At 52.3% G+C, this 10,754-nt stretch overlaps 3 protein-coding genes across 3 annotated transcripts; 2 read left to right on the plus strand and 1 right to left on the minus strand.

Annotated features, from left to right (window-relative positions):
* Positions 1-1,037: 1,037 nt before the first annotated feature.
* On the plus strand, positions 1,038-4,031 carry NECHADRAFT_65704 (uncharacterized protein; the record flags this gene model as incomplete). Its single annotated transcript, XM_003053604.1, has 3 exons — positions 1,038-1,342; positions 1,401-3,347; positions 3,399-4,031. 3 exons carry the CDS (start codon positions 1,038-1,040, stop codon positions 3,673-3,675), a joined length of 2,529 nt encoding a protein of 842 aa, XP_003053650.1. The 3' UTR covers positions 3,676-4,031.
* Positions 4,032-4,771: 740 nt separating this feature from the next.
* NECHADRAFT_75021 (uncharacterized protein) lies at positions 4,772-5,811 on the minus strand (the record flags this gene model as incomplete). The annotated part of the gene is made up of 4 exons (XM_003054331.1): positions 4,772-5,368; positions 5,421-5,530; positions 5,582-5,707; positions 5,760-5,811. The coding sequence occupies 4 exons, from the start codon at positions 5,809-5,811 to the stop codon at positions 4,772-4,774; spliced, it is 885 nt and encodes a 294-aa protein (XP_003054377.1).
* A 1,035-nt stretch (positions 5,812-6,846) lies between these two features.
* NECHADRAFT_31575 (uncharacterized protein) lies at positions 6,847-8,314 on the plus strand (the record flags this gene model as incomplete). The annotated part of the gene is made up of 3 exons (XM_003053605.1): positions 6,847-7,039; positions 7,137-8,083; positions 8,141-8,314. The coding sequence occupies 3 exons, from the start codon at positions 6,847-6,849 to the stop codon at positions 8,312-8,314; spliced, it is 1,314 nt and encodes a 437-aa protein (XP_003053651.1).
* Between the last annotated feature and the right edge of the window lie 2,440 nt (positions 8,315-10,754).

A 10,754-nucleotide genomic window follows, 5' to 3' on the forward strand; every position in this document is an offset into this window, starting at 1 on the left:
TCATAGATAAGAAGCAGTGGTGGCAAAAAGAAACGATGCTGAGTTGTCGTCTTGGTGGCAACAGAAACACCAACACCAATCGCGAAACAAGGCAAAAAATGAATCATCAATAACCGCAGAAAGAAGCAAAAAACCAATCGACGTGGGCCTGATTCGAACAGACGCCTCCGAAGAGAATAGATTTCTAGTCTATCGCATTAGACCACTCTGCCACCACGCCTTTGCTTATGATAGGTCGTGTGGTGTTGCGGTATATTGGGCTGGCTTGACGGCGCGTGCCGGACATGATACCGAGCTAGTAGTGACAACCGATAGTTGGTGGGGCCGGTGATGTTGTACATCATGATCATGACAACTCGCTGGCTCCTCTTTGATGTTGCGGTAAAGGCGAAAAGAGGAGTTGTTGTTTAGCGAGAAACGTCCTCAGCTGGACACATGTCACCGGGAACCCAGCGAGTGAACGTGGTGAGTCTGAGACCCAACAGTTGTCATGTGGTAACGCCTTGAAGCCCCAAGTTGGCGAGGGCCGGATATGGCCGATTGACTGGTGAGTGTGGAGCAGACATGTGTCTAGGTAGGCTGCAAGGCATGACCGACATTGCTGTCTTTGAGTCGCATACCAGGAGGCAGGAAAAAAGAGACAATGACTAGACACGCTGTCGATCTACAACCATGATGAAATTCACTTCTGACATTGACCTCCCTTTTACCTTTCTCTCCAGCTGCAACCCCAACTCTCATCGCCCCCCGCTGCGGGGATTGACCCGACGGTAACTTTGGTGGCCGGTTAGTGGGAACCCAGCTAAAAGTGCCCTACGCCAATTATTGCTCCAGGCGAGCGCCCCCCTGTAGCTGGCCGATGCAGGCGCCAAACTGTAGGCAGGTAGCCCCAGGTAGCTGACATCATCACTGATCCATGGATTTGCGGCTTGATGGCACTGCGCAGTCATTCCTACGACTTTTCCACAACCCTCGACGCTTTCTCTTCTTCTCCCTTTCACATAATTCCATAGTGTCCCTGTCTTCAGGAGCACGATATGGCTTCGAACAATCGCTTTAGCAACTTGGCAAACCCAAGCAACACTCAATCGCCTGGCACCCCCACCCAACGGCAGGCTGCCTCTGGCTCCGCCTCCGCCTCCAACTCTACCCCCAAGCCCAGGAAGAGAAAGGGACACCGAGGTGGCAAGAAGAAGCGCGCGCGCAGAAAGAGTTTTGCGGCCTTTGACGAGGATGATGGACGCGACGAGGCTGAGGAGGCTGCTGGGGAGGGTTTCTTCAACCTCCCCAAGGCTAATCTGAGCGGCGCGAGCATTGATAGCGAGGCATTGTTAGATCATCGGTGAGCTTGGCTTGCATGAACAATTGCTTCTGTAACATCCCACTAATATGCAACTCAGTGGTCACCACCCTATGCGTCCCAGACGATCATCGACAGTCCCGGCTCCGGTCTCGCCCTTTACAGGCCCAAGCAGTAACCGTCTCCGCTCGATCCCAGCCGTTTCCGCCGAAGAGGAGCATCCAGAACATTCGCAATGGGATGAATCCGCGCCTTTGCTCGGCGAATCGAGGCTACGACGTTCACAGACTGGTCTATCTGGCTACGGTGCAAGTGATGCGGTATCAAGCCACAGTCGAAGTCGTCGACCCTCCAACAAGTCCTCCACGACACGGCTGGGAACTTCATCTGGCGCAAAGGACCGTTACGATATCAACCATCCGCCATCCATGCCGGGCTCTCCTACATTTGGCACCGCCGATCGCATAGAACTCAGTCTAGGGGATGTCATGATACGGGATGAACTCGGCAGTGTCCGTGACGACTCCCCACATCGCTTGATAGGCGAGATTGACGGCCTTTCTGATGTCGGAAGTGTTCTAAGGGATAATCGACCTGAGCTTGGTCGAAGAATGGTGGCTGAGGCTGAGCAGGATGTTTGCTTCCCGGGTCCTGGTATGTCCGAAATGGGAGATGACGAGCCTCAGACACGAGGTCAGGAGCAACGCCAGTATCGAACACGACGTCGTCGCGGTCAATGGCCCGACTTGTCCACCCTGGAAGAATGGAGTCACATGGAGAAGGAGGACCGAACCGAGGAACGTCGCGTCAAGAAGATTACGGAGCCGCAGCTCATCAATGGACGACTCCGCCCGTTGCGCAAAGGCTGGTTTCAGTCAGATGAGGAAACGCCCTACCGGTTCACTTACTTCAACGAGGAGTTTCAGAGCACGATTCACAGCCAGACGATATCGGAGCTTGTCCAGCCTGGCGGCGGCTTTCGAGAACTCTTCATTCCAGATCCTAGACTTCTCTCTGATGACGAGTCTGATGAGGAAGATTTGGACCCCATCGCTATTCCCACCAAGGCTCGCAATCAGGGCTCGGGGACAGATAGCGAGTCCAAGGCTAATACACGCCAACCGTCATTGTCAGCCACTCGTGATACTCTCGAGACCCGGCCTGAAGGAACGACATCCCCCTCGAAAGATCCATTGGCGCATGTGGCCTCGAGAAGCGAATCAGGGCGGGCTACTCCGACGGGCCGCAAGTCAGCAGAGGAAAGCTTATTGCACATCTCACAGGACACTACGGCTGGTTCAAAAGACAAGATCCTGAGATATGGCGAGCGACCAGTTTGGTGGCTTGATGTTCTCTGTCCCACTGAACCTGAGATGAAGGTCATATCCAAAGCCTTTGGTATCCATCCGCTTACCGCAGAAGACATCATGCTGCAGGAGGCTCGCGAAAAGGTTGAACTGTTTAGGCACTACTACTTTGTCAACTATCGGACGTTTGATCAAGACAACAACAGCGAAAACTTCCTGGAACCTGTCGATATGTATGTGGTTGTCTTCCGAGAAGGTGTCTTGAGCTTCCACTTCTCCAAGACGCCGCATCCTGCCAACGTTCGTCGACGAATTCGACAGTTGCGCGACTACTTGATACTATCCTCGGACTGGATCTCGTATGCCATTATCGACGACATCACGGATGTCTTTCAGCCCTTGATACAGAATATCGAGGATGAAGTAGATGAGATTGACGATGTCATCCTCAAGCTGCACTCATCTTCTGATAAGCGGTTGAAGGAGGTCAACTCGAGGCCAGACGACGCCGTCACAACGTCGGATCCTAGTAGTGACATGCTTCGACGTGTAGGTGACTGCAGAAAGAGGGTCATGAGTCTATACCGCTTGCTGGGCAACAAGGCGGATGTTATCAAAGGATTCGCCAAGCGCTGCAATGAGCGATGGGAGGTTGCGCCTCGGTCCGAGATTGGCCTCTATCTTGGTGATATCCAAGATCACATCATCACCATGACTGCCAATCTTGGCCATTACGAAAAGTGAGTTGTATACGTGTATAAGGCCAAGGGACAAAGTACTAACACATGCAGAATACTCGCTCGATCTCATGGCAACTACCTCGCCCAGATAAACATTCGCATGAACGAGCGCCAGGAACAAACGGCCGACGTCCTGGGAAAGCTCACCGTCCTGGGCACCATTGTCCTCCCCATGAACATCATCACTGGTCTGTGGGGTATGAACGTCTGGGTGCCCGGTCAAGAGTATGAAGGCGACCTGGCCTGGTTCGCCTGGATTACGGCTGGTCTCCTTTTCTTTGGATTCGCATGCTACATGATAGCCAAGAGGGTATACAACATTGTATAGGGGCCATTCCTACATCCAGGAGAGCCGAAGCGAAGGATACACACAAGAGTGCTACTTTCAAGAGTTGAGCACACGATACAGCGGTTGGCACACAGTACACAGTCTTGCCGCCCTCACTCTTTTTTTATGTTGTTTTCTTTCTATCTGCCTGTTGGCATTTTCAACCTGTAGGCCCGGAGTTATCACGGTACAGCACTTGTTCGTCTGGAAATGGCTGGTTGGTTTAGGGGGGTTTGGGGGCGCATCCAGACAGTACATCTGGCGCTGGGTAGTTCGGGTTCCCAATACTTTTCGGCGTGTGGCATGGGAGAGTATACATAAAATTGACATGTCTTTTGGGGCGCGAGCCGTAGCAAAAATTAGGCATCTTGGCTATTGTGACTTTCTCCTTGATGGTAGTCTTGAAGATATGCCAGAACACACCTCCAACATGTTCTGTAAGTACTTTATAATAAATCCAAAAATCGGAAACGAATCGCATCGTAGTATCAATGAACATCGACATAGATTAACTAGTTCATGCATGGCTAAATAGATCAATTATATGGGATAGAAGTTGTCAATCTTGCCCACTACCTATGGTCTTCTTTACCCTACATCACCCCTGAAGCTCAGCTAGGATCACATTCAAACCCAGACCATTCGTATTCAAAGTAACACCGGGAATAGAATTCTGTTTCATTTTCTTTTCCGTAAATCTCAGTCGCGGGTATCTGTTCAATCCCTATCCCATAACTGTTGCAATCGTGCCACCTCTCTTACACCATCATGATGATACCCCTCACAATGACCTGGCTTTCAAGATACCGCCATGTTACCCCCTTCTCCTTGGCATGACGGAGTTGTGACCACCAGAAAGCACGTCCAGACAACTGCAACGTCGCATCATATGGCTACCAACCTTCGACCCTACGACTAGCAAATAGTTAGGGATTATGCTTCCGCCTGGACTTTGTAAATCAATGGCCCATATCTGCGCCTGAACGCCTAATACATCCAAATACCCTCCAAGTGCATGATGCGAGATGCCTCTGGCGAGTCTCTTCACTCAACACGACTGGCAAATCACCTTGTGCGAATGTATCTATACATCGAATCACCTCCGCTGGCCAGCAAATGTAGCCCGGAGAGCCAAAATCTGTTGCCTCTCAGCCTCGGGAAGCATGTCGATCTGAGCTTGAGGAAGCTCCATGACAGCTCGCATCAGAGCATCAGGATCCTGGGCAGCCGGCGCGGGCGTAGCGGCAGGAGCGCCGTAGGGTTGAGAAGGCGCCTGATATGGCATATTGGCGACTGGAGGAGTGTTACTCGCTCCGGGGTAGCCAGGCATCGGAGCGGGAGGATAGGCAGCAGCTGGTGGGGGCGCTCCTGGTTCGACGACCGACTGAATAGCTTCGGGGGAGACGAGACCCATAAGAAGAAGAGCCTGGAACACTGCGTATGCCAACTGTGGTGCTTGCTGGAGAAGCTCGGCAGCTCGCTGAGGTTCGTTGGTCGCGAGGGTCTTCATCTGGGAAAGAATGTCGAGGAGCTGGGGAGGTGGGAGGGTTTCAAGAGTGCGGGAGATAGCATCGGTGCAGGTGACGCCGTGTGGAAGCTCCTTTCCGGCAGGCAGAGGAGGGAGAGTGCTTGGCTGGGAGCTGTAACTGGGGCCGGCGCCATTAGATCCGTGTGGGTTATAGCCTGAGCCGCCCTGGTGTCCAAGGTTAGAGTATGAATCTGAATAGAGCTTGCATGCCTAGTACCTGGTCCTTGTCTTCGTCGGTGCTCTTCTGCTCGTTAGAGAAGTCAACGCGAAGCTTCCTGCCCATGATCTCGTAGTCGTTCAGGTTGCGCACAGCTGAGGAGGCCGAGTCTATCAAAGTCGGTTAGAAGAGAATGTATGTCGGCGATCGAGGAATCGTACCGGTATCCGGGTAGTCTGCAAAGCCAAAGCCCTTGGGTCGTCCAGTCTCGGAATCATAAACTAGGCGAAAGCGTTCGACCTTGCCGGCGCTGCTGAAGATTTCGGTGATTTGCTCCTCGGTGAGTCCTGCGAGACTAGTCAGATACAGTATGCCACAAACATAGCTGGCGGCGCCTACCATATGGGATGTTGCCCACAAACACAACGCGAGAGGGTGGCCTCGTCGACATGTTGACTATAGACGGCCGGGAGGCAACAAAGAAGATTATCTCGTATACGAAAAGAGGGATCGCGTGTTTGTCGAGGACGTGCAAGTGCGGCGCACAATATGAAAACGAACGAGTAAACTATCTAAACCGGAATAGTTGGTTCAGATGGCGGTTACAGAGAGAAATGGTGATGGTGTAGGAAAGTTGGAAGAGAGTGAGTGATGGCTGGAATTTCTCAGCCTTGCGATCTGATTTAGTGGACCTACAGCGGCAGGCTGAACCAAAGCTTCCCTTCCACGCAGACCAAGAAATAAATGGCACACTGCAGGTAGGTAATAAGACCTTTACCGGGCAATATAGATATAACTTAGACTAGAATAAATAAAAATAAAAATAAAAATAAATTATATAAATTATATTCTCAAGTCTATATGACTTCTTAGATTTATAATCATAAGCCTTTTATGCTGTGATTCAGTGGATTGAATACTTGCGAAGTGTGCCATTTTTTTCTTGGACCACTAGCCTTCCTTCCCGTCTGCAGTGCCTGACGCATGCGAAGCTCCAATAGAAACCGGAGATTTTCCGACCCAGTGCCTCGAAGCTCGGGATCAATCCCTTTTAGGTTTAGCTCAATTGAAGATACCACGGAGGGGGGACCCTGTTCTGAGGCAGGAGAGGAGGGCCCCAAGCTACGCGCGGAAGGACCAAGAGATAGGTACCGTACTAGGTAGTCGGCCGCAGTTGGAAAAAGGTGGCCTTTAAGAAATGTAAGAATAGGAACAAGCCAAACTCTTTATTCTCGCATTGCTTCAATTCTTCCTCTTTTTTTGCTGCTCGAGTGTGAGGTGCCGGTCCGCAGCCACTCTCGACGAATGCTGTCTCTCATTCACTGCATTTGATCCTTTTCTTGCCCATCTTCTTGTGGTTGCTCCTGAAGCCTGCTCTCCTTTTCAGCTGCTCTTTAGCGACCCGCGCTGCTGTCGCATTCATACCTACCAACTTATACCCGTCTCGAACCTCGTCGCATCCAACAAACGACACGCTTCTCCCAAAATGCCTCCCAAGTCGAGGTTCACAAGGCTCGATGCCTTTACCAAGACAGTCGACGAGGCGCGAATTCGAACCACAAGTGGTGGTATTGTTACTATCGTGTCTCTGATCGTCGTCATCTTCCTGGCCTGGGGTGAATGGTCAGAGTATCGCCGGGTTGAGATACACCCCGAGTTGATTGTGGATAGAGGACGAGGTATGGAATAGCGCCTAGGTCCCCGGGGATAGAACCGCGATTGCTTCCCCGTTGTGACTTTATAACCGCGAGTTGCTGACGTGGATGTGATTTACAGGAGAGCGAATGGAGATCCACCTCAACATCACATTCCCCAAGATGCCCTGCGAGCTCCTGACCCTCGATGTCATGGATGTCTCTGGCGAGCAGCAGCACGGCGTCATGCACGGTGTCAACAAAGTCCGTCTTCAACCCCAGTCCAAGGGCGGCGCCGATATCGACTCCAAGTCCCTCTCCCTCCACGATGATGCTGCCGCCCACCTCGATCCCTCCTACTGCGGTGGCTGCTACGGTGCTCAGCCCCCTGCGAATGCCCGGAAAGCCGGCTGCTGTCAGACTTGTGACGAAGTTCGTGAAGCCTACGCCCAGGCGTCCTGGGCCTTTGGTCGTGGAGAGGGTGTTGAGCAGTGTGAGCGCGAGCACTATGCTGAGAAGCTGGATGCTCAGCGTGAGGAAGGTTGCCGTATTGAGGGTGGCCTGCGCGTGAACAAGGTTATTGGTAACTTCCACTTTGCTCCTGGACGAAGCTTCAGCAGCGGCAACATGCACGTTCACGATCTGAAGAACTACTGGGATGCTCCCAAGGGCAAGGCGCACGACTTCACCCACATCATCCACTCTCTTCGCTTTGGTCCTCAGCTCCCCGATGAAGTCGCTCGCAAGGTCGGCAAGGGAACGCCCTGGACCAACCACCACCAGAACCCTCTTGATGGTACTCGCCAGGATATTAAGGATCCCAACTTCAACTTCATGTACTTTGTAAAGATTGTCCCTACATCGTACCTCCCTCTGGGCTGGGACAGCAAGGGTCTTAAGATCGCCGGCCTACTGCAGGACGACACAAGCCTTGGAGCCTACGGTTACGCCGAGGATGGCAGTGTCGAGACTCACCAGTACTCTGTCACTAGCCACAAGAGGAGTTTGGCTGGCGGTAACGACGCCGCTGAAGGCCACGCCGAGCGCCAGCATACCAGTGGTGGTATTCCTGGCGTCTTCTTCTCCTATGTAAGTGCACTCCGGCGCTTGTCTTGACAGGTGAATCGAAACTGACGCTGGCTGTAGGATATTTCCCCCATGAAGGTTGTCAACCGCGAGGAGAAGGGCAAGACCTTCAGCGGTTTCCTTGCTGGACTCTGCGCCATTGTTGGTGGAACTCTGACCGTCGCCGCGGCGGTTGACCGCGGACTGTTCGAGGGTGCCGCTCGTCTCAAGAAGATGCGATCCAAGGACATGTAAGCAGAGAGTACATAGATGTGATGCAGGGACGAGTGAGTATGAGCAAGGTACAACCAGCTATGGTGAAGGACCTGTGTAGCTATTGTAAAAGTCCAATGCTCCCTATGCATTGGTGGGTTAGGCGTTCTGGAATAGTTGGGAATTTTTAAGGAGCATTATCAAATCATAAGAGGAGCCATGAACTTGATGGCACATGCATCTTGTTCGAGAACCTAGGCCATGGGACGTCAACTGGGGAGAGAGAAGGGTGGATTATAAGATGGGCTTTCACATGTCTCATGAGGGCGGCTATGTAAAACAGCGTCGGATCGAAGACAGTTTCAAATACGGCGGCGGGTGGGAATTGAGATCTGCAAATCACCGACATCGTACCTGGGAGATTCTGCCATTCCCTCTTAGTCAATTGCGCGTACTCGTCCGTATAACCCCTGAAGCAGGGGATCGATCGTTGAAGACGCTGTGGAGAAGAGAAGCACTCAAGGATGGCGAACCTTGGCTTGTGCCTGGCCTTGTGCGAGCACGGAGATTAGTGACGAGATTGTGAGATTATTGTGCACAAAGTCCTCGTGCTCAGGGACCAATCGAGGAGTGCTGTCAGCAGGGGACCATGTCCCTGGATCATGGACAGTTGAGAAACACTGGCGGGATAAGGACCGGGGTCGGAAGCTGGACAGTGTGACGGGTGGTGTTTCATTGGTAGGTGCCGCTGTAGAAGGCATAACAAAGTGAAGAGGCTCAAAATGAGACTTGAATGCGTCTTGACCACTTGATTCTCTGACAGAGACAATGGCTGTAAGATGGATGGATGGCTGTGTAAGAGGACTCAGGAGAAGTCTAGACGGAGTGTCTGATTGGTTCATCTCGGGTGATCGTTCATTTACGATTGACAGGCGAGGGACGGAACGATGGCTGTTAGCGATATCTGCGCTCCCTTGCGAGATACTGTACTACACACTGTCGGGTGGAGGAAGAACTTCAGATGCTGTACAGTACCCTTGGTGGAACGGGTAGATGCAAGATTCGGCCATGACAGTGGTGAAACCGTAGCCACATGTACGGAGTACCTAGCAACCGGTTTGAGGTGTGATCCAATTGTCCTGTCCTGTCCCCGTCCGCTGTCGGCAAACAAAGGGCCGCCTGCGTCATTCCCTGTGCCCTTGCGTCAGGCTCTGTAATACGTGAGCTTTCGTGGCATCCAAGGCCGCACTCCATCTGGCACCAGTGACACGGCGTGGCTTGACCCTGGAGGTAAAGAGAATTATGATTTGCGTCATTCGCTGCGGCTGAAGCAGCAGTTGCAGTGATCCACGTCAATCCTCCGATAAAGACGGAAAAGAAAGACGTTTACGCGTGCAAATTTGCCTTTGTGGCCCGGGTCGCCGTCTTGGTGGACTAGCGCTGGTCATCAGTTGCTATAAAAAACTCGTGAGTGAGAGAGAACTGGGGTCGGGCGTGAACTAGTCGTAATCAAGAGACAGAGGCGGAGGCGGAGGCGCATACAGTACGGAGTAACTAATGCTGAGAGGCGAGGCCTGTTGACGAGACCTATGTTTGTGGCTGTTTTCAAACTCGGCTGGCATGCAGAACTGGGTCTTGGATGGACCGTCAAAGACAACAAATGAGCCTAGCCAGGCGAAACTGTCGCTACATACGTGCGTGCGTACGTAGCACACAAGGCTAAACGAGATCGGAAGAGTCCAGACAGCCAAGCAATCATTGTCTAGACCTCTCTCTCCTCTTGTGCCAGGGGCCGAGAACAGACAGGAAAGGGTAGGGTAATCCTGGAGAGCTGAAAGGGGGCGATGAAGAGAGGCGAGGTTCAGATACCCGACCCGAGGTGAACCATTGACAACGGGAGCCAGCGCTAAAAGATGTTGTGTTGTCTGGCAAATGTAGACCGCTCTCGAGGCTGAGTTTGATCTGCAACGGTTTATCAATGGCCAGGTAGTGCATCCGTCACCAGGCATATGCCTTTCTGACAGTCAGATAATAGAACAAAGATAACAATGAAAGCCCCAGAGCATGTACCCCAGACTGGCAAGTGGCTGCAATAAGACAGGTACTTTACACTGGAGCCATGGAGTCTGTGGAGCCTCAAGCCGGCCGACCCTGGTCTGGTCTCATTGTTTTGCCGTCGTCTTGGGGTTGGGGTCTGACAAGTGAGAGAGAGAGACACGCTGGGAGGCCTTTGAAAGGATGAGAACAAGGGGAGCAAGACATTTGTTGTTGGAGATGGGGGGAAAGCAGGGGATAAGAAAGAAAAACAATGACGACGGGCCGCAGGGTGGTTAGAATGTGCAAAGACGCATGCAAGGCACCGAAATGAGGCGTCGAGGCCGTTTTTTTGCTTGTGTGACCGCGGCTGCTGGTCCTTGAAAAACAGCGAAATTGGATGCTACTGCGAGAAAGAGGTTGCCTTCCCGAGTTGGTAGCCTTGACG

Source organism: Fusarium vanettenii, assembly GCF_000151355.1.
Source record: "Fusarium vanettenii 77-13-4 chromosome 1 genomic scaffold NECHAsca_1_chr1_3_0, whole genome shotgun sequence".
Classification (NCBI taxonomy): Eukaryota; Fungi; Ascomycota; class Sordariomycetes; order Hypocreales; family Nectriaceae; genus Fusarium; species Fusarium vanettenii.